Here is a 25,561-nt window from a genome sequence, read left to right on the forward strand (position 1 = left end):
TAATCCAAGGTATGAACTGTAGTAGGAGATATGTGCCAACCCCCCCCATTTTTAGCTATTATAATATTAGCAGCAGTCATTAGAAACAGTTAGACACTGTTTCATGACCATTTCCCAGAATAACATCTTTTCGATAACCAAGCAGAAATATTTCAGGTGCCAAGGGTATATGGGCTCCTAAGGTGCCGGAGATATTGGCCTGAGCCGATTTCCATAATATTTCTATTTGAGAACAATTCCAAGAGATGTGTATGTAATCTGCATTATTCAGTTCACATCCCCCACCCTAACTTAGATATTAAGTTCCGTTTATAAGGCGTTGAATACCATTGATGAAGGGCTGCAAAGTAGTTTTCCTTTAGGTCTGCTGGAGTTAGAATAGATGTGGGGCAGGGGCATTTTGCAAGTGTGAGAAGGTGAGCTGAGCATCCTAAGGAAGGTGGGAGAATTACAAGGCTTGGGGCTGAAGAGCAGGCTGGGATAGTCTTGTCTCGCTGACTTGGCACCAGGATCTTGACTTGGCACTGGGCTCTTGTGTTCTCGGAAAGGGGCTGGCGGCTGGTCAGAAATGTCCACTGCATTTGACCCCTCCACATGTTTCTGCTGCCACCCTCCACCCTCAAAAGCAAGGCCCGGGGAGCCTGGGTTTGGGGCCAGCTGGCTTCCAAGAATTGCCTGGATGAGAAGCCTGAGGAGCGGCAGCTCCCTGTCCGGCTGGAGGAGCAGGCTGCCCACATGAACTGTTGCAACACTGGAACCTCCTCTTGAGTTGGCAGAGAGACTGGCCCAGAAATGGGGAAGGGTCATCTGGAGGCGGACGAGGGCCGAGGAATGTGCTGCTTCTGCAAGGAGCTCCAGATGGTTATCTAGGCTTGCAAAGCAGGAAGGGAGAATTTCCTCTCGGGAAACCAAGCTGGGAAGTTTTTGTAAATGGGGTGGGGTGTCGGATGGTGGAACAGGCTGATGACCACCACCCAGAAAAGGGCTCACTGAGCCAGGTCTGAGCTCCACAACCTGTGTGGATCACCAAAGCTCAGCTTTGAAAGATCATAGAATTGTTGAACTGACGAGTCAGAAGGGACCGAAAGGGTCATCTAGTCCAACCCCCTGCAGCACAATGGGAGGTAACGATAAAAAGGGGGAGTCTCTTTGAGCATGCACCAAGTGCTTTCTCGACATGTAACTCAGACTTGTCAGCTGACACGTATCCCTCAGCTGCTTTCTAAAGAGAGGGGCCTCTGAAGCCTCCTGTCCCAAAAAGATGGAAAGGACTTCTTTCAAATAATCTTGTTCCTTTCCAGTCCCCTTCGTTGGTCTCTTGTCCCACTTGACTGCTTCATGTCGGAGACAGAAAATAGTTTCAGGGAGCTGAGTTGGGCCTTGAGTTGGCAGCAGTGGCATAGCGTGGGGGGTGCAAGGGGGCCGGCCGCACCGGGCGCAACATCTGGGGGGGGGGGCGCTCGCCGCCTCTGGAGTCGCCGAAGAGCCTCGGCCGCAGGCTGTAGCAGAGCCCCATGTCTCGCGGAACCGACGAGCTGGCAGCGGCTCTCAGCGCTCACCGCGGTCCCCGCGCGTCAGGGCCGTGGAGGGCGCGCCAGGCAGCCCCTCCTCACAGCCCCTCCGCCGCTGCTGCTGCTGCAGCTGCTGGGCCATGTTGCATTTTCCTCGCCTCTCTGCCCTCCTCCTCCTCCGGGCAAGTGGCATCGTTTGGGCGCCAGCGCCAGCTCGCCTCAGATCACCTGACGTGGCAGGTTAGGGGTTAGGGGGCGCAAATTACTTGCCTTGCCCCGGTTAGGGGGCGCAAATTACTTGCCTTGCCCCGGTTAGGGGGCGCAAATTACTTGCCTTGCCCCGGGTGCTGACAACCCACGCTACGCTGCTGGTTGGCAGGGGAACAGTCCCACACATGAGGAATGATTGTTTTAAGACAGACGAGGATCAAGGAATTTGCTATTTCTGCAAGGAGTGTCAGGTGCCTATCTAGGCTTGTAAAGCAGCAAGGGAGAATTTGCCTCAGGAAACCAAACTGGGAAGTTTTTGTAAATAGGGGTTAGGGAAATGTGTGTCTCTCTTTGCTCTCATTTGAGGGCATTTTCAGCCATATCATAGAATAGTAGAATTAGAAGGGACCCCAGGGGTCATCTAGTCCAACCCCCTGCATTGCAGGAATCTCAACTAAAGTCCATCCAACCTTTGCATAAAAACCTCCCATGAAGGAGATTACACAACCTCCCGAGGAGACCGTTCCACTGTTGAACAGCTCTTACTGTCAGAAAGTTCTTCCTGATGCTTTCTTGTAACTTGAATCCATTGATTCGAGTCCTATCCTCTAGAGCAGGCATAGGCAAACTCCGGCCCCCCAGATGTTTTGAGACTACAATTCCCATCACCCCTGACCACTGGTCCTGTTAGCTAGGGATGATGGGAATTGTAGTTCCAAAACATCTGGAGGGCCAGAGTTTGCCTATGCCTGCTCTAGAGCAGGAGATAAACAAGATGGCTCCATCTTCCATGTGACAGCCCTTCAGATATTTGAAGATAACTACAGCATCATTTCTCAGTCTTCTCATCTGCAGGCTACACATTCCCAACTCCCTCAACCATTCCTCACAAGGCTTGGTTTCCAGACCCTGGATCATCTTAGTTGCCCTTCTCTGCACACCTTCCAGCCTGTCAATATCCTCCCTAAAACTGAACACAAATACTCCAGGTGTGGTCTGACCAAGGCAGAATAGAGCGGGACTCTTGTTTCCCTTGACTGGGACACTAGATGTTTGTTGATGTGTATGGATATTTTTTTATTTATTACATTTCTACCCCACATTTCCTCCCAGGAGCCCAAGGTGGTGTATATATAGTTCTCCTCCTCCTCATTTTATCCTCACAAGAATCCTGTCAGGTAGATTAGGCTGAGAGTGAGTGACCAGCCCAATATCACCCAGTGAGCTTCATGTCTGAGTGGGGATTTGAACCCTGGACTCTCCTACTGCCTCCAGCTGGGGGCATATTTGCTGCCTGGGGTGAAGAATGGGCCAGCGTCCTGCTCTCAAAATCCCTACAAGCCCACAGGCAAGGCTGTGGTTTAGCTCACTTTATGGTGCTGCTGCAGGAAAAAGCAGGCCCATGATATCTCCCATGGGGAAAGCAGAGCTGATCTCTGCACGAATGCAGCCCTAATTCTGCAGTTTCCAAGAAGATGACAGACATGCAGCGGGGAGGGGGCTTAACCCCTCCCATGCCTGCCAGGCCTCCTTGGCAAAAAACCCCTTGATGTCATCTGCCGCCCCAACCCAGCGGGATCCACTTTCAGTTTAAGAATCTGGCTGTGTGTGTGAGAGAGAGATAAAATGGCAAACGGGGATGATTTGCTGGGGGCAACTGTTTGGGGAAGGGTTAAGCAATTCTCCCACCCCATATCTAGCCCACTAGTTCTCCCTGGCACCAGCCCCTGTTTCTCCTTTCCAGCCTTGAGTTCTGCTCTCAGAGACCAGGGGGCACACCAGGGCCTTACACCCAGGCCTGGGTGCTTGGACATTGTCATAGGAGATCCTGCCAACACGATGAGGGGATCCCTGTAGGAAGCTGAACGTATCTACAGCAGGAATCCCTTGCCATGAGAAGGGCTGTTTTGAAGCTCTCCTTGCCAGCTGGCCTGCAACTCTGAAGCAGGCAGGCAGTGGGAGAACTCTGCATGGATTCGGCCCAGGCTTGGGGTCAACAGGGTTCTTCCTTTCCCCTCCCTGATCTGGGGTGGGTTGCCGAGGCCCCTGGTCAGAGAGTATTAATTTTGTATCTCCTTCTTGCCCTCTTCTCTACTGGCTTCCTTCCATAACTTGCACGCTGTTGTCGAAATGCAGAGTGACTCTGGTGTCTCGGTTTCTGGGCCCCCACATTGATTCCTAGGAGCAAGATCCTTTGTAGGATTTCTTAAATCGAGGATTGCAGAAAAGAGATGTTGTTATGCACATCAGATGGGTTTCTAAGCTTTGGCAGGGTGCAGTCCACTGGGAAGCTTCTGTACATGTCATAGAATTGTAGGGCTGGAAGGGGAGTCATCTAGTCCAACCCCCCACATGGCAGCAATAACAGGTAAAGAGCCCCCCACAGTCCCATTTCTCATGGATGCAAGCCCCCCCATGTACAGTGGATTGATGTCAGTGAGGAATGGGGTCATGGCAGCCTCTATTTGATGCCTGATTGGTTGATTGTCTGCATGAACACCATATGGCTAGAGCCCTCTTCACAAGACCTGGAACTTCAGAACCACAGAGTTCCTGGCCTTGCCAACTTCCCTTTTCTGCAAGGAGAATTGGATGCTGAGAGAGGCTCTTGAGAACCCAAAATGACCCTGCTGGATCAGACCAGTGGCACACCTAGCCCACCATCTTGTTCTCACAGTGGCCAGTCAGATGCCTATGAGAAACCCACAAGCAGGATTCAAGCACAAGAGTCCTCTCCTCTCTTTGGTTTACAGCAACTGGTATTCAGAAGCTCTGCAGCCTCTGACTGTGAAGGAACAGCCCAGGCATCATGGCTGGTGACCACGGCTGGTAGCTTCTCAATAAATGTCTTCCAGCAGATGCCCAGGCAAATCTAGTTTACCTTCCAGGGCTTCTTACGCCAGTGAGTGAAACAATCCCCATCTTTTCTTTTTTCTTTTCCCCTGCAGAGGAAGGTAACTTCTTGGCCTTGGATCTCGGTGGCACAAACTTCCGGGTCCTGAGAGTCAAGGTGGCTGATAATGGCAGCAAGAAAGTAGAGATGGAGAACCAGATCTATGCTATCCCTGAGGATCTTATGCGGGGCAGCGGAGTGCAGGTGAGTTGAGCTGCCTTCTCTTGGCCATCTCAGGAACCTTTTAGCACCATTGCTCTTTCCTGTTGAAAAAGGAAGCTAAATCAGGGACTGTCATACTTCCAACGATGGGGAAGCAGTGACAAAGGACTGCAGAGAAAGGACCTCAGCAAACAGTCTTAAGTGGCTGTTTAGATCTCCTGGGCCCAGGACAATTTGGCTTTAAAAGGGAAAGGCAGCACCTTGACTTGAGCTTGGAAACAAGCTTGTCATTTGAGGGTACAAAATTGTCACCTGCTCCAGTCAGCTGCTCAGAGACATTGCTTGCCTTCTCTTAATTTCACGCAATTTGTGATGGCTTCTTGGTCATTTGTGCAAATTCTCAACTCTTAGGGAAGCTGTTTAGAAACAGAAGGAGTTCTTAAATCACACTGTTTCCTTGTGATGAAATGTTTTTGGGGAAGCTGATAGGATCCAGATTCATTTTCGAATCCTTTGACAAACGATTTCCAAGTCATTCAGGTTAAGCGGCAAGACAAAAAGCAAAACAAAAATAGTGTTTGCAAATTTTCTGCTCCAAAAAAAGGTCCAGAATTCTGCAGTTTAGAACGAATGTTTTATCGTTAGACTCCAGCTGCCAAGTTCTGGTTTCAATGGATGTATATACTGTGTGTGTAGTATAGAAATAAATAAATCCTGATGCCACCATTGTCTGACCACAGCCGGCCTTCCTAAGTGTGTGTCTCCTTCTCTGCCCCTCAGCTCTTTGACCACATTGCTGAATGTTTAGCTAACTTCATGGACCAACTGGAAATCAAGGACCAGAAACTCCCCCTGGGATTCACTTTCTCCTTTCCTTGCTCCCAGACCAAACTGGATGAGGTAAGCTTGCGACTCAAGTTCTCCTGGGATTCGTGAGAGAGATGGTAAAGGCTCCAGGAATTCTGGAAGATTTCCTGCTTTAAACTTTGCCTCCTCCTCCATGAATTCAATTAGGAGGCTTTGGAGAAGCTAATTTCTTGGCACCTGATTTGCAACATATGCGGGTAATAATTCTGGTCTGCCCCGTAGGGCCATTGTAAGAACTTACTAAGATGATGTACATGGAATACTTTCAAACATTCATGATATTAAGAATAGTTAACCCATGAGGAGGGTGTGTCCGGCACTTTTGGGAGCTCGGGACTTTTGTGTAGAGGAGAAATGGCTGTTTTGGGTGATAGAAACTGGGCTGGCTTCCCATTAGCGGCAGCACAAATGGAAATGTTACGATGATTATTTTATTTATTTAATAGAATTCAGTACATCTCTTGATTGTAAAAAAACCCATCCAACCCTCAAATCAATTTACGAAGAAAATAAAATAATACAGCTATCAGTAAAAACAACTTTTTAACACATTTAAAAGATAAAAATGGTAATAAACTAAAAACAGATTAAAACCTACATTAAGCTTGCCTAAGCAAAAATGTTTTTCTCAAGTGCTGTAAAGAGTGCCCCGAAGGCGCTTGCTTGATGTCAAGAGGCAGGGAGTTCCAGAGGACTGCCACACTGAAGGTTTGAGTTCTTACAAATGCAGAAGGGGTATTAGGTGGCACCTAGAGCACCCCCAGCTCTGCCAGTCGAAGTGGCTGAGTGGGCATGTGCGGAGCAAGGTGATCTCGCAGGTTTTTATTGTGATCTTTACCCACTCTTCCCAGGGCTGGTCCCAGGGCAGGTTTGAAATTCAGTATTCAAAAGTTGAAACAAATTACAGTCCCAGGAGTTGGGTGGCCCAGGTAAGTCACATCTTGCTTGGGGATTATGTTCCAGGGAAGGCGGCGCATGTGCACAGAAACGTGTATACTCAAACCATTCCCTTGGAACTGCCTCCTTCTTTATGGGAAAACCCCACGCAAAAAGTGCTTCTAAGCTCTCTGCCTTCCATGCATTTAACCTGAGCTATTTCAACCGGCCAGCCTTCAACTGTGTAAAGCTGAAATGGCACAAGTTAAAGGTGCTTTAAGTTGTGAGGTACCTGTGTTACAACTACGGTGTGGGAAAGTTCTCTCTGCTTTGGAAACGGAACCTCTGTCTGTCTCCCCTGGCTGGCAGGCAGTTCCTGATTTCCTTTCCTCTTTTTCCCAAACAGAGCGTCCTCGTGACGTGGACCAAGGGATTCAAATCCAGTGGTGTGGAAGGCCGGGACGTTGTGGGCCTCTTGCGGGAAGCCATAAGAAGACGAGGGGTAAGCTAAGCCTGTTGCTGTCTCTAAGATAGTTTTTGTGTGTGTGTGTGTGTTGTTGTTGTTGTTGTTGTTGTTGTTGTTGTTGTTACATTTACCGTATATACTCGAGTGTAAGCCAACTCAAATGTAAGCCGAGGCACCTAATTTTACCACAAAAAACTGGGAAAACTTACTGACTTGAATATAAGCCGGTTCACCACACCACAAATCTCCTGGTGGGCCGGAGTGTGTGTGTGTGTGTGTGTGTGTGTGTGTGTGCATGCTGGTGGCAGCAAAGGCGGTGGAGGAGGAAGGAGCAGCCCAAAAGGGACCCTCACTCGAGTATAAGCTGAGGGGGGCTTTTTCAGCATTAAAAAATGTGCTAAAAAAGTCGGCTTATACTCGAGTATATACGGTATATCCCACATTTTCCTCCAGAGAGCTAAAAGGTGGCGTACATTGTCCTGCCCCTCCTCATGTAATCCACACGACAACCCTGTAAGGCAGGTTAGGCTGAGAAACTGTGACTGGCCCAGGGTCACCCAGTGAGCTTCAGGGTTAAGTGGGGATTTGAACCCTGATCTCCCGGGTCTTAGTCCACCACTATGACCACCTCACTCTGCCCGCTCTAGAGCCAGGCAGCTGAATTCCTTTCATTTCCCCCCGTGTGTTGGAGGTGGCAGAGTGCATCCATGGCTGCCTGTGGAATTGATGGCCAGGAGATGGTCGCTGGATGAGCAGGAGCGATAGGCCCAGTTCTTCGGCCATGCCCAGTCCTTGGTCCTCTCTGGCATCTCCAGGGAGGGCTTGACCTGCAACCTGGAGAGCCACTGCGGGTCAGTGTTGACACTCGCTCAGCTAGGTGGGCCATTTCCACAGGAAGCTGCCTTCTCCCGAGTCTGAGCATTGGTCCCTCAAGGTCGGTGTTCTCCTCACTGGCTCTGCAGGATTTCACACAAGAGTCTGTTGCTGCACCACCTGGAGATTCCAGGTGGACACAGACAGTGAACTGGACCATGCCATAACAGACACCAACATGGCGGCTACTCCATACGCCTCTCGTATCAGGCAGCTGCCACTGAATACCAGTTTCTGGGGGGCACAAGTGGGCGTCTGCCTCTGCCCTCCAGTCCTGCTTATGGGCTTCCCAAGGGACTAAGGAGGCCTTTGGCCTGATCCAGCTGCAAAACTCTTCTTGCCTCCTCCTGGGCTTGCCAGCTTGGTGGAGTTTCAGTTTGCCCTTGCACAGGGTGGGGTGGAGGCCTGTGTGTGAGGCCCCCCCCCGGCCCCCATTCCCCTCCAGATGCCACATTTTATTCTTACTTTTTTGGAGTCAGGACATCGCCAGATGTTCATGGTGCCTCGCCCCCCCCTTGTGCAAAGTGCCTTGGGGGTTTGGGGCTGTGGTGTGGGGTGAGCAGGGCCTGGGACTGACCCATCCAGACAACCAGCTCTTTCCCCACCCAGTTTCCGGAGCCTCATCCTGGAGGGGGAAATGTGGGTGGGCGTTTCTGTTTGCGTGGGTGTGAATGAAGTGAAAAGCAGCACAGTATATGCAGAAGAGATTTAAATAAGAAAGAAGAAAACCTGAGACACTTAGGAAAACCAAATCACACATTGCACTGTGGAGAGGGGGTTCTATGTGCCTGTATCTGTGGTAGATAAGTTAAAATCCCACCAAAGAGCATATAATTCTTTGGGATCCTCTGAGTCTTTGAGTTAATTTATGAGTTAATTTTTTTTCAGCTAATGCCAAACTCCACATATTTTTATACCAAAGCAAAAGTTGCACATCCTGCAAGGTTTTCCATTTTGGGGCAGCTGAGGTTCTGGCAGCCACCAGCCTCCAGGTCAGGAGTTCTTGAGAACTGAAATATTTCAGTTGATCACCCCCCCCCCCCACACACACACAGAAGCTGGAATAGGATATTTGAATATTTTGGACATTTCTTGACAAACCATTGTTCAGAATTTGAATCAACGGTGGCCTTTTCCAACTTCCTGCTCTGTAGGACTTTGAGATTGATGTTGTGGCTGTGGTGAATGACACCGTTGGGACAATGATGACCTGCGGCTACGACGATCACAACTGTGAAATCGGGCTGATTGTTGGTAAGAAGTCTGCGGGGAGAGGAGGGCAGGGACATTTCCCCCACCTTTGGAAAGCACCTGAATTTCCTGCGTACCTGAGGCCAGCCTGCTTCTTATGTTATTTTGTAATATTTGTACACTACTTGTCTGTAAAACAAAACAAACCTCAAAGCGGTTTACAATTAAGATAAAACAATAAAATTAACATTCAGAAGAACTAACAACAGTAATTTAAGACTTTCCGAAAATAACAATAGACTGAAAACAGGTTAAAATGCAAATCAACTTTCTAAACATCTGAATAGGCTTGTCTGAACAAAAATGTTTTTAGGACGCACTGAAAAGAGTACAGTGAAGGTGCCTATCTAGTATCAATAGGCAGGGAGTTCCAAAGTGTAACTACTGTCAGACGAAAAGATTGAGTTCTTACAAATGCAGAATGGGCATTTTGTGGCACCTATTGCATTGCTAGTTCCAACGATCAAAGCAGTTGAGGGGGCACATGTGAGGTAAGGTGATCTCATAGGTCAAGTGGTCCCAAGCTGTTAAGGGCTTTGTATACTAATTTGTAACACCTTGGACGTGATTCAGAAGCAAACCAGCAACCAGTGCTGATCTCTGAGCGCAGGGGTTTGATGCTGACACAGCCACACTCCTGTCAGCAATTGCGTTGCAGCATTCTGCATTAACTGCAGCTTCCAGATCAAGTGCGAGGGAAGCCCCACCCAGAGCGCATTGCAGCAGTCCAGATAGTTTGATCCCTGAATCTCACACCCTGTCTTTTGACCTGCCAAAAATATGCCTTAGAAAGTAGTGGCAGCTTTTACTTAGTCTCTTCTGGTACTTTGCTTGCAGTCGCAGAACCCCATGAGTGTTCTGGGCCAGAAAGGCCAGGAAATAAATCAGGGGCAGGGGAACAGGACACCGTTCAGCAGCCAACCTGGCCAACAGCCAGGGATGATGGGGCTGTCCCTCAGCGGCATCTGGAGAGGACGGTACTGGCTGCCCTTGAAAGTAGGAAAAGGGTGGGAGGCTCCAGCTGCAGGTTTTCCACTTTCATGGAGTCTCCTAATCTCTCTCTCTCCCTCCCTTTAGGTACAGGTAGCAATGCTTGCTACATGGAGGACATGCAGCACATTGACCTCGTGGAGGGCGACGAGGGGCGCATGTGCATCAACATGGAGTGGGGAGCTTTTGGCGACGATGGGGCCCTGAATGACATCAGGACCGAGTTTGACCGGGAGATTGACATGGGCTCCCTGAACCCGGGAAAGCAGCTGTAAGTCCTGTGCCTCAAAAATAATAACCCTGGGTAGGATCAGAAGGGCCTGCTGGGTCAAGCGGAAAGGGCCCCTTTGACCCAGCATCCTGGTCTCACAAATGCCTGTTGTAGGAAACCAGCAAGACGGCTTTGAGCGCAAGAGCCCTCTCCCCTCCTGTGGTTTCTGGCAACTGCAGTGGGGCAGGAGAGCTGGAAAATAATCCACATCTGGCAACCAAAATGGCCCTTGGGTTTCAGATAGAATGTGGGTAGACAAGTCTAAAAAGCAGGGACACAAATTTTCATGGTGGCTCATTTATCAGAAGTAATGTATCTCTCATTGACCCTGGAAGTGTACACTCCATTCTGATTTAGCTCTAGGAAGGCTTGCCTAAATAAAAAGGTTTTCAACATGCAGTGAAAAGAGTACAGTGAAGGCACCTGCCTGGTATCAATAGGCAGGGAGTTCCGAAGTGTACTGCTGCCACATGAAAACATTGCTTGCTTGCAGGTGTGGAATGAGTCTTATGTGGTAGCTGTAACAGTGCCAATTCCACAAATCAAAGCAGTTGAGAGGGCGTGTCTGAAGTAAGGCAATCCCGCAAGTAAACTAGTCCCAATTTGATTAATAATAATAATAATAATATAATATTTATACCCCGCCCATCTGGCGGGGTTTCCCCAGCCACTCTGGGCGGCTTCCAAAAGAACATTAAAATACTGTGATACATCAAACATTAAAAGCTTCCCTAAACAGGGCTGCCTTCAGATGTCTTCTAAAAGTCTGGTAGTTGTTGTTCTCTTTGACATCTGGTGGGGGGGCATTCCACAGGGAGGGCGCCACTACCGAGAAGGCCCTCTGCCTGGTTCCCTGTAACTTGGCTTCTCGCAGTGAGGGAATATGGGAATATGCTTGCTGGGAATATGCTTGCTGGCTTAAAACAGGATATTTAGCTGGTACCGAACAAGAACCTGGGAAGTGCAATGAAAGTTCTGCAGGGGGGTACATGGTTGTTGAGCGCTTCCCCTGCCCAAGTGCTCCATTTTCCTTGCGGGGGGAGAGGCGCAGGGTGTATGGAGGGGCTGTCATTTTCACAACTCCTTTGAGGGCTGAGCTCCTGCCCTACACATTCTTGCCACGATGGAGTCATATGCAACCCAAACTATCCATCAAACTCCTTTTCAAGTTTATGGTGTGTTGGAGCTTCAGTTTCTGCTGCTGCCCAAACTCCGCCTCTCGCTCTCTCACCTTGGGGTGTGTCACAGGTTTGAGAAGATGATCAGCGGGATGTACATGGGTGAACTGGTCAGGCTCATCCTGGTGAAGATGGCCAAGGAAGACCTCCTCTTCGATGGGAGACTCACCTCAGACTTATTGACGACGGGACACTTTGAGACCAGATACGTCTCTGCAATTGAAAAGTGAGTGAATGGGACTCGCCTTGTGTTTTCCGTGCTCCTAAATCTGTAGCTTTGGAAGAGCCAGAACAAATCCTCCTTGGTGTTTTCCCCATGCGCCTTCTCCGGAGGGATCCTAGGAGCCCGTCCTCAGTGGCCGACTCGCCTCCTTTTTCTCTGACCGACTGCAATCAGCACAAGGGCTGAGACAGGCGTCTCAGTGGCTGAAAAGCTCCCCTTTCGCGCTGACTGGGTGGCCCTGGGATGCTGGGGACAGGGAGCCTGTTTCAGAAATAGTAAAGGACCTTTGACTCCCCACGACCCCAGAGCAACCCCCTCCGCTGTGCAGGAACTGCTGCCTCTTACAGACCCCCTTTGCTTGCCATCCTGGATTTGCAGGGAAAAGGAAGGCCTCCTGAAAGCCCAGGAGATCCTCACGAAGCTGGGCCTGGAACCCTCCCATGAAGACTGTGTCGCCACCCAGCGCATCTGCGAGATTGTCTCCACGCGCTCGGCCAACCTCTGTGGCGCTGCCCTGGTGGCTGTGCTCCGGCGCATCAAGGAGAACAAGCGCGTCGAGCGCCTGCGCTCCACTGTTGGAGTGGACGGGACGGTGTACAAGAAGCATCCTCAGTAAGTGGAGCAAGCAAAGCAGCCTTCATAGCTGTGGTGGGTGTGGGCCATTTGGGGTTATTCGAAAGCAAGTCCCTTGCGTGCCAGTCCTAGAAGGAGAAGCTATCCCAGAATGCTCCCTCAAACATTCCTCGTAAAGTGCTTGGTTTGCAGCAGGGGCAGACTTTTGGTCTTTCAGATTTCAGCAGCACCCTGAGCAAGGCCAATATCCAGCTGCCCCCACCTCTCACCTTTCATTCTGTATGTGTGCAATGTGATAGTTGTTGCACCCTGTGGCACCTCTCTCAACTTGGCACCCAGTGCTGGGGAACTGGTCTCACCGTCCTAAATCTGCCTCTTTTTCCACACCCCTGATCACCTTGGCCACCCTCCTCTTCACACACCCCAGCTTATCAACTGTGCTCTTCGCTGTCTGTGCTCAGGGAGTTCATCCTTCGGGGAGGGAATCCATGGTCCTCCAGATGATGCTTTCCCTGTCTGCCAACACCAGTGATTTCCGAATGTGCCATGGGTGTGTTTGTAATGGTTCTCTCCCCTTGCCTTGCACAGCTTTGCCCGCCGCCTTCAGAAGATGGTGCGCCGCTTCCTGCCCGATTGCGACATCCGATTCATCCGCTCAGAGGACGGGAGCGGGAAAGGCGCGGCCATGGTCACCGCGGTGGCTTACCGGCTGGCAGCCCAACACAAAGCGCGCCAGAAGATCTTGGATCCTCTGAGACTCAGCCGGGAGCAGCTCCTGGAGATAAAGAAGAGGATGAAGGAAGAGATGGAGCGGGGCCTGGGCCACGAGACGCACGACGAGGCCACTGTGAAGATGCTGCCCTCTTACGTCTGCTCCATCCCAGACGGAACAGGTAAATTGGGATGGAAATAATGGACAGTGTCCTTGGCCAAATCCGGTTGGCCACTTGTGTGCATCACTTGTATTGGAGCAGGACTTGGGAGACGCGGTTTCAAATCCCCACTGAGCCATGAGCAAGTCGCAGCCTCTCATTCTAGCCTACCTCATAGGGCCATTTTGCGGATGAAATGGGCACGAGAACTATGTGCACCACATTGGTCTCCTTGGAGGAAAGGTGGGATCTAATAATAAAAGTAATTAATAATATGACCCCTTTTGGCTTATGGCATCAAACCGTGGGGGTGTCAATATGTGATTGTGGTGGTGGCAATTCTGGCCTCTTTTAATGGGGTGGGAAATTATGCTGTTTTTCCAGAGTGCCATTCATTTACTGCCTCCTTTAAAAAGAGGACTGGAGGATTCCTGGAGGACAAGGCTATCAAAGGCTGCTTGTGGTTCTGTCCAGCCACTGCAGTTGGAGGTAGCTTCTGAATACCAGTTGCTGGAAGCCACAGGAGAGGAATATTGTGCTGGCATCCTGCTTGCAAGAGTTCGAAAAAGTCTCTGTCAGACGCCTTTAGGGAGCAGAACCCTACTAAGTCTTGTGTCTGAATTTGCTGGTGTCAGAAAGCTTTCTGTTCTGTCGACCTATTTTCCTCCCTCTCCTCCTCAGCAAAGCCTTTTTCTATGGAGCCCATGAAACTGTTGGAATAAGAGACATGACTTTGCATGGGGCAAATCTGGAGCGCAATAACATTTTGCTTTAGAAGCTCTTGTTCTTAAGAACATAAGAAGAACCTACTGGACCAGGTCGATGAGCCATGCAGTCCAGCACCCTGTTCTCAGAGTGACCAGCCAGATGCAAGCACAGAGCGCTCTCTCCTCCTGTGGTTTCCAGCGACTGATATTCAGAAGAGTTGCTGCCTCCAAGACATGGCCGTCCTGGCTAGTAGCTTTGTCCTCCATGAGGTTGTCTAATCCTCTTAAAGCCATTCTGGTTGGTGGCCATGACAGCCTCCTGTGGGAGGGAGTTCCAGAGTTCGGCTCTGCGTTGCGTGAAGAAGTCCTTTCTTCTGTCTGTCCTGAATCTTCCAATATTCAGCTCATTAGAAGCCCACGAGTATTAAGGTTATGAGAGGAGAAAACCGTTTCTCTCTCCACTTGCATAATTTTATAAACTTATACCAAGTCATCTCTTACTCACCTTTTCCCTAAACTAACAAATCACAAACATTGCAACCTATCATTTCAGTTTTCTCCACTGCCCTTTCTGGAGTCAGAAAGGAATTTTCACATGTGCCAGGTTAGCCAGAGCAGCCTCTGCCAACCTGGTGCCCTGCAGATGGTATCTATCTCCACACCCATACTAGAAGGCAGGTCTAACCCATCCCACCCATCTAAAAGACACCACAAATAGTCCTCTGGGTTCAAGTGTCCTTGGAAGATGGAGGGGAGAGGAGTGCTGATGGCAAGTGTGTCTGTTTTTGGTTCAGAAAAGGGGGAGTTCCTGGCCTTGGATCTGGGGGGCACAAACTTCCGGGTGCTGCTTGTGCGTGTGCGGAATGGGATGCGGCGAAGTGTGGAGATGCACAACAAGATCTATTCGATCCCTCAGGACATCATGCAGGGGACAGGAGATGAGGTGAGCAACTCAGTGCAACACTGTGACAGGGATCAAAATGGGGGCTTTGACTTCTGAGAGGGTCAGAGAAAACTGTAGCTGAGCAGGAGAGCTTTTGGTTTGCATGCAGAAGGTCCCTGTCAATCACAAGATCTTGTTCCACATGGCTGGGAACACCCATGGCAGACAGAAGAGATGGTGCGATGATAGATGGACCAGCTGTCCGACCTGGTAGACCAGGGATGGGGATCCTTTTCTGGCCAAAGCGCTGCCTTCAGGGCCTGTTACATCATAACTCCTTTTTGCAGAGTCCCTTTTATTCAGATAGTAAAAGCCCTGAGTGGTGTTTTTACAGACAACCCTAACCATTCAAGCCCAGTGCTTGCAATCTATGTGTTATTATTTACTTGAGACATTATTTGTTACATTGGATTTGCACTGTGACAAAGGCTGGGTTCCTTAGGCTGGGTCCACTTTCCCTGGAACGTCTCTCTTCTCCACCAAGAAAAAAAGACATTTCTGCCTGAAATGTTTCCTTGAGCACTTTGGGCAATGAACCTCATGCTAAGCCCTTGCTGCAGTGGGGTTGTGCGGGCCGAATTAACTATGACATAAAATATGGCTTATTCAGAGAAGGGCCTCAGCCGCACCCTGGAGCCTGTGCCTTAGCGCAGCGATGTGCATGCACTTTATAGAGACCGAGGCCACCCTGGCCTTTGCAAACCAGGTGTTCTCCAGGTGTTTTGGACTACAGGTTCCATCAGACAGCACAACTAATGGGAGTCGTAGTCCAAAAGCACCTGGAGGGCATCAGATTGCTGGAGACAGGCTTATCCTGTTCCCTCTGCTGACCTCCCTCAAGAGCCCCCCACTGCCCTGTCCAGAATGCAGCCCTTATCCCACGATGAGGAAGTTAGTGGCTGCATTCCCAAGATTGCTTTAAATGATGTTGGTAGTTTGCAGAAGAACATTAAATGCAAGGTGGCTTCAAATGATGATGGTAGTTTGGTCCAGGATAGAGAGCAGCTCAGTCCTGCTCACTTTGTGATGCCAGCAAGACCCACCTGAGCCCCCATTCAGCTGCTCTGAGCCGTCTTCTCCCGACTCCATTTTGCACTTCTGCCTTTCAGCTCTTTGATCACATTGTCCACTGCATTGCTGACTTCTTGGAGTACATGGGGATGAAAGGCGTGTCGCTGCCTCTCGGATTCACCTTCTCTTTCCCTTGTCACCAGAACAGCCTGGATGAGGTGAGCTTCGTTTGGCTTCTCCCTCCACCCTAAGTCATTCCTGCAAGCACAACATACTAGCCAGCTGCAAAAAGGACAAGACAATGTGTTTTACAACAAGGCTGGCTCGTTAGGCTAAGGGGAGCTATCAAATGCAATCTCTGGCAGAGATTTGGGGGAAAGGAAACTAAATGCTGGCAAAGTTTTCCGGCTAGCACACATCACACTAAATCAGCCTTCCTCAATCTGGTGCCTTCCAGATGTTTTGCACTATTGTCACATTGGTCCCTGCATCGTACAGGCTTGGGTTGATGGAAGCTGTAATCCAATCAGGAGGGCACCAAGATGGAGAGGATGCACTGAGTCATGGTCTAAGCTGATGTGCAAACATGGCGTGCTTGACCTTGCAATGCTCCTAGGATACAGTTCTTGAATTGCATCCTTTTGCTTCACTGTACCCTTGACAATTTTGTGTTTGCATAACTTCTTTCTTCTCCTTCTTCTCCTTCTTCTTCCTCCTCCTCCTCTTCCTCTTCTTCTTGTCTTAAGGCAATTCTCCTGAAATGGACCAAAGGTTTCAATGCTTCTGGTTGTGAAGGGGAAGATGTGGTCAGCCTGCTGAAGGAGGCCATTCACCGGAGAGAGGTGCGTTCCTGTCAGACAGGTGTGACAAAATATGTAACTTGTGCCTCAGATCAGCCTCCATACCTGAGGATGGGGAAGTAGCCAATGTAACACTGGTTTTGAAAAGAGATCCTGGAACACTGGCTAACTTAACATCTGCCCTGGGAAAACTGGTGGAAAGTATTGTTAAGGATAAAATAACCAGGCATATAGAAGAACAAGCTCTACAGAAGCAGAGCCAGCGTGGCTTCTGCAAAGGCAAGTCTCTGTCTCAGAGACACTAAAAATCTAATAAATTGATTTATTGGTTGTGATCAGAGGAGTAATGACCCAACAAGCAGGGACTGTACCATTGGAATGGCCTCTGCAGATCGATGCATGCCTAGTTTATTTTGTGTACTTGATCCTTGTTTTTGTGTTGGGGGAGGTCATCCGCCCCCGCCCGCCCCCCCCCCCGGCTGAATTTTGGAAAGATTCTGGCTTTCATTCAGCCCCTGAGGCCAAACCTTTGCTCCCTCTTTCTCAGGAGTTTGACCTGGATGTGGTGGCCGTGGTGAATGACACCGTGGGCACCATGATGGCCTGTGCATACGAAGACCCCTTTTGTGAAGTTGGGCTCATTGTCGGTAAGGTTTTGTTTATTCATTTATTTAATGAAATGTATAAGTATGCATAAGAAATGTATAAGAAATGCACAAATACGAGTGTGTGTGCACGTGTGTTCACACGTGTGTGGGAGCCAGACCTGCTTTTGGCAACGCCCATAGCTGTCTTGTGAGCAGCATGTGGCTGGCAGAGGGTGATTGCAGCCCTCAGGCCACAGAAGTTCGGCTGTCGCTGCTCTGGTCCCTGTTTACTACCCTGCCCACTTGCAGCAGGGTGTCCCCCCCCCATGTGTGATGCTGACCTGTGTTGTGGCTTCCCAGGCACAGGCAGCAATGCCTGCTACATGGAGGAGATGAAGAACGTGGAGCTGGTGGACGGGGACGAGGGCCGGATGTGCATTAACATGGAGTGGGGGGCCTTTGGCGACAGTGGCTGCTTGGATGACTTCCGGACGGAGTTTGATGCCGCCGTGGATGAAAACTCTCTCAATCCTGGGAAGCAAAGGTGGGTGGGAGGTTTTCCCTCCTCTTCCTCCTCCTCCTCCTCTGTGTCTAATACATACCAGCCTCCCATCAAGGACTCTCTGTAGGGGATGTTTCAGGTTTGCTAAAGTCCTTGTTCGCTAAGCTCCTCCCGATGTTCTTATGGAGGGAAGGTATCTTCCCATGGATGCTTGCCTCTCCATGCTGATCATGTTTACTTCTAAACTGAATTTCCCTCGCAGCAAAAAATAAAAATGAAATGAAAACCCCTTTCCCTTTACTGTCTTAGGTTCGAGAAAATGATCAGCGGGATGTACTTGGGTGAAATTGTCCGAAACATCCTGATCGATTTCACCAAGCGAGGCCTGTTGTTTCGTGGGCGGATCTCCGAGCGGCTGAAGACGAGGGGAATCTTTGAGACCAAGTTCTTGTCTCAGATTGAGAGGTAGGTTGGGGGCAAAATGGCGGGGGGGGGGGGGACAACCTAAAGGCAAGAGCGGTTTGGAAGTGGAGCCAATTGCCTCTCCCACCCTCTGGAGGTATTTAAGCAGAGGATGGACAGGCTGTCTGCTGGGGTTGTGGCCATTTCATCCTGTGTCGCAGGGCTAGAGGACCTCTGCTCCTGCGAACCCTTTGTCCCCTGAGGCCACGTTCACACGATACGTGTAAAGTGCTGTGATACCACTTTAAACCGTTACGGCTTCCCCAAAAGAGCTTGGGGAGCTGCTGTTTGTTACGGTGGGTGAGAGTCGTGAGGGGGCCCCTATTCCCCTCCCCAAGCTACAATTCATAGAATCATAGAATCATAGAATCATAGAATCATAGAATCATAGAATCATAGAGTTGGAAGAGACCACAAGGGCCATCGAGTCCAACCCCCTGCCAAGCAGGAAACACCATCAGAGCACTCCTGACATATGGTTGTCAAGCCTCTGCTTAAAGACCTCCAAAGAAGGAGACTCCACCACACTCCTTGGAAGCAAATTCCACTGTCAAACAGCTCTTACTGTCAGGAAGTTCCTGGAGTGGTTTAACAACCAGTCCCTCTTCCCAAGGAACTCTGTGAATTGTGGTTCTGGGAGGAGAATAGGGGCCTCCTAGCACTTATCTGTACCCTTAAGAAACTACAGGGTCCAGAATTCTTTGTGGGAGGTTGTAAATGTTTAAAGTGGTATCATAGCGCTTTAAATGTATTGTGTAAATGTGGTCTGAGTCTTGTAGGAACTTTTCTGTGGAAGAGGTTCCTTATGAGTGACTCCCAGTCTTCTGGGTGCTGGACATCAGCACTGGCCAAAGTGTGGGTGGGAATGACAAGACTCTGCAGGGCAAGGCAGAAGAGGAAGCGATGTGTGAGGTGATGCTTTGGGGAGCCTGCCTGGGCCATTGTAGAGCTGCCCAGTCGGGACTGCCTGGCTTTTTGGCGTAGCCTGAGAATCAAACATTGCACTGCATCGTTACCAGTGTTCATATGTTTGATTATATTTATTTCACAAGATTTATGCATACTTTATTGTTAAAAACACACACCTCCAAACAGTTTGTGGAAAAAGATAATACAGCAAAATTATCAAGGAGAAAAATGAACAAAAATAAATTTAAACTTTTAAAAAGTTGAAATTAGATTAAAACTTTCTGAACATCCGGGCAGGCTTGTCTAACACAAATGTTTTTAGCAGACACCTGCCTGATGTCCAGAGGCAGGGAGTCCCCAAGTGTAGGTAAGAGACCGAGTCCTTACAAATGCAGAATGGGAATTTTGAAGCCCCTGAAACAGTACCAGTTCCGCAGATTGGAGTGGTCAGGAGGGCATACGTAGGCTCAGGTTATCTTGCCGATAAACAGATCCCAAGTTGCCAAGGGGGATTAGCATACTAATAAGAACACCTTGAACTTGGCATAGGAGCAAGTCAGCATTAAGGGCAGGTCTCTGAGCACAGGTGTTCTGCGCAGACAGGGTCTCCCTCCTGCCAGCAATTGTGCTGCACTGACTGCAATTCCCCACCTATGTGGCTCTCGCTGTGAGATTTGCTGCCACCTGGTGGCTAGTGAACCTACTGCATAGCATTCTCTCACTGGCACCCGAATTCCAGTGGTATCTCCCTTTGGGCACAACCGGGCAAGACCTTGACCCCGTGGCCAAAGCCTCTTCCCACAAACATTAGCAAAGGAAATATGTGCTAGGATGTCTTCGTGATGTTTTCTCTCGATTAGCAGCAAGGCTGAAAAAGAGCCAGGGTGAAACAGTGGGACTAGGAATGTTGGACGAGGGACTGGGAGAACAGGGTTCAAATTGCCATGAACCTCACTGGGTGACCTTGCGCCTCGGGTCACTCACTCCCAGCCAAACCTACCTTGCAGGGTTGTTGTGGTGATTAAGTGAAGAGGGGGTGAACCCTGTACGCCACCCTGAGCTCCTTGGAGAAAAAGGAATAAGTGTGAATGCAATGGCACTGCAAAGCATAGTGATATCACCACAGGGCCCTCTTTTCTGAAGGGATGTGACGGGCAGAACTGGACTGCCATGCTCAGCATTGCAGGGTCTGTTGCTGCATCTCACTAAATATTTGACATATTTGAATGAGGGGCTAGTGGGATTCTGCATGGTGTATTCCTTTGGAAGCAACTCTCCAGGAGTCTGCAAGTTTTGGCCAACCAAAGTGCAAGTTCTTCCTGACCATACCTCCAAAATGCAGGCAGGGTCTGGGACAGCCCCCAGCTCTGAGCACGGAGGGGGGGAGTGGGGCCTTGCACGCTCCACCGCTAGTCTTGGGTGGTCCAGGAAGAAAAGGCTCGGTTTTTACCTGGTTTGGCACAGCGCCTCCTAGCTTCAGGTGCCTGGAACTGCGGTGCCCCTTCCTGCTCTACAGCTGGCAACTGGACTGCCTTCTGTCCATCCTGGCATAGCTGTCAAGAAGCGCCTGCCTCTGCTCCTCCCAACTTTCTCTCTCTCTTGACCCCTCCAGCGACCGCCTCGCCCTCCTTCAGGTCCGCTCCATCCTCCAGCATCTTGGACTAGAGAGCACCTGTGATGACAGCATCATTGTGAAAGAAGTGTGCACAGTGATTGCCCGGCGTGCCGCCCAGCTGTGTGGGGCAGGGATGGCTGCGGTGGTGGACAAGATCCGAGAGAACCGTGGGCTAGACTCCCTGAAAATCACTGTTGGCGTGGATGGGACCCTGTACAAGCTCCATCCTCAGTAAGTCTCTCTCCTTTCAGCAAGACCTTGCCTGGGGTTACTCTGCCTCTGGGAGGGCTGGAGGGAGAGCGTTGGACCTGCAGTGTTGCTGCTTCTGCACAGAATTGGGAAGGGTGGGGGGTGGGGCGTGTGTCTTTTAATCAGGCTCTCTCTGGTTCTAGGACTTTAACCCATCCACCCAGAGTTGAGTGTATGCTTTTTGCAATAATATTCCTGCACCAAAGTCACCCCATCCTGAGACCTGATTCTGTGCAAAGTTTTGGGCAAATGTGCTCTGAGCTCCGGGCATCTCCTGATCCCAGCGTGGCCTTGCTTGGGCCCCCTGCTTTTGTTTGCAAGCAGACCTGCAGCAAAAATAAAACTCTTCCAAACTCTTGTATGATTTCAATCAGCCTTCCTTCCTCTGTGTACAGTTGAAATTGTGCAAGTTAAATGTGTGCAAGATGTGGTCTAACTGTACAGTGTTTTGCATGAAATTAAGTGTGGGGCGGGGGGAGAAGATCAAAACTCCTTTACTTCCCGTGTCTGCAAATACTTAAGATTAGAATTGATGGTACTTTTATTATTAATGGTAGGGCAAAGAAAATTAAGCCATAAGCAGCTTAAAATATAAAAGGGAGGGAGAGATGGGTGGGGTGGCCAGGATAAGAGAGGAGCGAGGTGCTCAGCTATAAGCTCTGCCTGCAATGGGGTTTCTGACTGGCTGGTCAGAGAAATTCATAGAGAAGAGAGCTATTGGTAGCTACCAGACACATTGGCTATATTCTGCCTCCATGAGATGCCAAATTGAATTAAATATTGAGCGGGGGCCAGGTAAACCCCACCCTGCATAATCGATCACAAGAAACGACACACACATGCCATTTGAATGGCAATGTCTATCAGCTTTTTTTTGGGGGGGTGGCCCCCTCAAATATTTTAGGGGGGGTTGGAACCTTGTTCCCTAGGGCCGACTCCTATGCCAGAGACAGCACTGCTTCTGAATGCCAGATGCTGGAAGCCACAGGAGGGGAGAAGGAGGCTCTTGTGATCGAATGTAACAGACTAGTGGTACAGAACGTTGAGCCGTGTTTTCAAGATAGGCGTCAAAGGTCAGTCTCACAATGGTTATTCAAAAGTTTTAACAGAAGACGTCTCAAAAGTCTAAAAAGTAAAGTTTTCTCAATAGTTCTTCAAAAGTTTCAACGCACGTTTTCTCAGCGCCTATCTTGAACACATGGCTTGACGTTCTGCGCCGCTAGTTTGTTGCACTGCATATATGAGCTCTAATAGATTTATTTCTACTTTTTGAATGATATCATTATTCTATTATATATGCTCTAACACGTTATTAGCCTACGTGTTGTGTCTTTATTTCTGTGATTGGCCACTGTGAGAGCAGGATCCAGAAGAGCTCTCCTCCCGGCCCCATCTTAATCTACTCTCCCTTTTCCCGGCAGCTTCTCTACTGTCATGCGCGAAACCGTGAAGCAGCTCTCTCCTAAGTGCGAGGTGACCTTCCTCCAGTCGGAAGATGGCAGCGGCAAGGGCGCAGCGCTCATCACTGCTGTGGCGTGCAGGATCCGGGAGGCGGGCCAGCACTAGGCCCCCAGGTCAGGAGAGCTGGGCCCAGCGGATCCCCAGCTGCGCCTGCCCCTCACTCCACTCAAGCCCTTGATCACCACTGGCCGGATCCTCGCTTTACTTCTTCTCCAAAGATGCCACTCCTGTGACCCAAGGCCCTACATTCCCCATGCAAAAGGTGTCCCCTCTGCCCCTCTGCATGCCATACGAGCACATATCGAGTCAAGCATCCCGTGGTGTCTGCGTGTGTCCCTCACACCACTGCTGGTTCAAACCCAAAATCTCTCTCTCTCTCTCTTGCGTGCACAGTGTTGGTGTTAGATCTCACCTGTTAACCTCTCCACAACCTGTGTCTTCCGTAAAAAAAGGTGGGCAACCGGGACACCCGCGTTGCCACTTTGCAACCTGTGGTCTCTGTCTGTGTCTGTTTCCAAACTGCAGAATCAGTCCTAGCAGAAGAATACAAAAGAAGGGCAAACCTGGCTTGAATATTGGGCTTGAAGGATCAAGGTGTTGCTGTTTCCATGAAAGCCATGGCATCTCATTGTTATTAGTAGTGTTGTTATTTTTAAAAGCACAGGGTATACCCATTTCAAGAGTAGAATGTCCGGGGAAGGGTGCTGAGTCCGGGGAACGTGGGAGCATTCTGCTGTCAAAAACGCCTGTTTGCATTGCATTTCCAGGTGAAGACGCAAGCATGTGCCTGGGAGTGTTTCAGGGCTCCTGGGATGGTCCTGTCTTCCAGCCTGCTCTTCCTCCATTAGCACTGCAGCTTGGTGGATAGCATGTGTGGAGGGGCTTGCCTGCACATCTGGGAGTTTGGTGACTGGGATTGCATTGTCCCTGCTTTCTGCTGCTACTCCTGTAAATAGAGCAGTCGCCAAACAGAAGCTTGTTTACCCCCCTCCCTCAAAAGTTTTGCATTGCACTATCTTTTTACCTGGGTTGGGGAATAACTTATTATATTTTGTCTGTGAAAATAGCACCTTCACCTTACCTCACAACTGGCTCGACACTTTGGAACAAATGTCTTGCGAGCTGTACCTCTCTTTCTGTATATAGTTGGGGGCTGGGGGGGGTTCTTGTGTGAATAATAGTGTTGGCAGGAGTGCAGGGCTGAAGAGCATTTCGGGGGTTCTGGCAAGCAAAAATGTTTCCGAGGGTGGGGTTGGTGGGAGGAGGGGTGGGCAGGAGCAGTGGATCAAGACAGGGAGGAAAAAAAGAGGCTTGAGACAGTTCAGAGCTGATCAGAGGAATAGGAAAATGTGAAGCCTATCCGTTAGCAGAAGGCGAAAACTGGCCACGTTCTCATCACCACTACTGGAACTTCTTTCTCTCTCTTTCTCTTTGGGCTCAGTCCTGCAAACACGTTTTCTGGAGCCTCTGTTCCTTTCAGAGGCGCATGGGTTTGTTGCAATGAATCGAGGCTGTGCAGCTGTGGTGCAAACTTGGGCTGTCTCTTTCACCTGCTACTCTGTTAGCGTTGGTGGAGCAGGATAAGGGCTTAACCTGTTTGGGAATGGCAATGTTCTGCATCTCTTAAGCATGCCATAAATCCACTAGTGGCCAAGTTTAGCCCTGAGGCCACGAGAGATACAGTGGGAAATGAATGGTTGAATGTAGAATGTGCTCCAAACTTCTCTTTTTTTGGATTCTCATTTTAACTGGCAAAAGCCATCACTGAGCCCTTCTTATTGACTTCCAGTTGCTCACCAGTTTGGTTGTTACTGAAAGGAGGAAATAGATGGTTTGCTAGTGGGAAATTGCTACTCTGGGAGAAACCGCCAAGCAGTGTGTTTGTACTACAATAAAGAAAAGAATATTTTTGGTATCTATTTAATGCAAGACAATGCCTGCCTGTGATGTACACAAGAAATCCTTGGTGAGGCTGTGAGTTTGAAGATAGATTTCCCCCTCTATTTTTTTATCTTTATATCTGTATCTATATATTTATATGGTTTGGAATAACTAGTACCAAAAGAGCATCTCCACTGGTGAGATCCTGAGACAGATGAAAAGCACATTACTTTCTCCTCTTTTTTTTAAATGTTAAATGTTTGCATATTTTATAAAAGTTTCAAAGTTGCAATGAAGATGAAAATTCTGAAAATAACCTCTGGGTAGAAATGGCAGGCTGGGAATCTGAGGAATGTCCCAACATCAAGATACATCAAGAGTATTTTTGTAATAAAAGAAAAAGAATTGACCAATGCAATACCAAACAGCTTTACGTAACAGTTTTACTGGAAATAATTATCCCACCCTGCTGAAAGAATTGAAACGCAAGTATTTGATCTATTGTATAATGGAGAAATTGATCATAATGTATATTTTTTTAACTTGAATATTACGTGGTTGCTGGATTGTACCTCCTCTGGAAAAAAAATGTATTTCACTAGTAGTGAACTTTCTTTGGTGAACAGCAAATTTTTATTTGATGGTGAATGTTTTATGAAAAGGGAAAACAGTAGCAATAAAATTATGTTTTGTGTGACAATTTGGGTCCAGACTCTCTGCCACAGTTCCATGAGGTGAAACGCAAAGGTCCCTAAATCACTTGGCCGGATTTTGAGAACATAAAAACAATCTTGCCGGTTCAGAGCAGCAGTGGTTCCACCTGGCCCAGTGTCCTGTTCCCAACAGTGGTCAGCCTCTGGGAAGCCCACAGTAGCTGCACTCAGGAGGTCCTGGCTAGCTCTTAAGATAGGCTTTTCTGTTGATTTGGCCTAATTTTCCTTAGCTGTGCAAAGGGTCTCCTGCACTCTGCTCCTACCAGCTGTTTGGCTCTACCATGAGAGTTTCAGCAAGGAGCAGAATCTCCTTCAAGGCAGCCTCTGGAGAGTTTTTCCAGCAGGCTGGTGGAAGCTGCTATATAGACTATTTTTAATTCAGAGACAGCTCCTCTGGGGGCTGTGACAGTCCCATCCCTATTCTGTATCAGCCAGAAGAGCAAAAACTCCAAAAATAAAAATAAAATTAAGGGCAGTGATTGGTACAGAAAACTAGAAATGTTGG

General features: G+C 49.2%; 1 protein-coding gene across 2 annotated transcripts in view; it reads left to right on the plus strand.

Annotated features, from left to right (window-relative positions):
- Nucleotides 1-25,043, plus strand: part of HK2 (hexokinase 2) — a 56,087-nt gene extending 31,044 nt beyond the window's left edge. For both annotated transcript variants that reach the window (XM_083514194.1, XM_083514193.1), the window contains exons 3-18: nucleotides 4,670-4,818; nucleotides 5,557-5,676; nucleotides 6,926-7,021; nucleotides 9,013-9,112; nucleotides 10,187-10,370; nucleotides 11,619-11,774; nucleotides 12,150-12,383; nucleotides 12,933-13,237; nucleotides 14,718-14,866; nucleotides 15,976-16,095; nucleotides 16,624-16,719; nucleotides 17,225-17,324; nucleotides 17,625-17,808; nucleotides 18,076-18,231; nucleotides 20,750-20,983; nucleotides 22,423-25,043. In XM_083514194.1, coding sequence (XP_083370320.1) covers nucleotides 4,670-4,818; nucleotides 5,557-5,676; nucleotides 6,926-7,021; nucleotides 9,013-9,112; nucleotides 10,187-10,370; nucleotides 11,619-11,774; nucleotides 12,150-12,383; nucleotides 12,933-13,237; nucleotides 14,718-14,866; nucleotides 15,976-16,095; nucleotides 16,624-16,719; nucleotides 17,225-17,324; nucleotides 17,625-17,808; nucleotides 18,076-18,231; nucleotides 20,750-20,983; nucleotides 22,423-22,567 — 2,528 coding nt within the window. In that variant the 3' untranslated portion in view covers nucleotides 22,568-25,043. The remainder of the gene's footprint in view (nucleotides 1-4,669; nucleotides 4,819-5,556; nucleotides 5,677-6,925; nucleotides 7,022-9,012; nucleotides 9,113-10,186; nucleotides 10,371-11,618; nucleotides 11,775-12,149; nucleotides 12,384-12,932; nucleotides 13,238-14,717; nucleotides 14,867-15,975; nucleotides 16,096-16,623; nucleotides 16,720-17,224; nucleotides 17,325-17,624; nucleotides 17,809-18,075; nucleotides 18,232-20,749; nucleotides 20,984-22,422) is intronic.
- The last annotated feature ends 518 nt before the right edge of the window (nucleotides 25,044-25,561 follow it).

The sequence above is a fragment of the Podarcis liolepis genome (assembly GCF_965112155.1).
Source record: "Podarcis liolepis genome assembly, chromosome: 7".
NCBI lineage: Eukaryota > Metazoa > Chordata > Lepidosauria > Squamata > Lacertidae > Podarcis > Podarcis liolepis.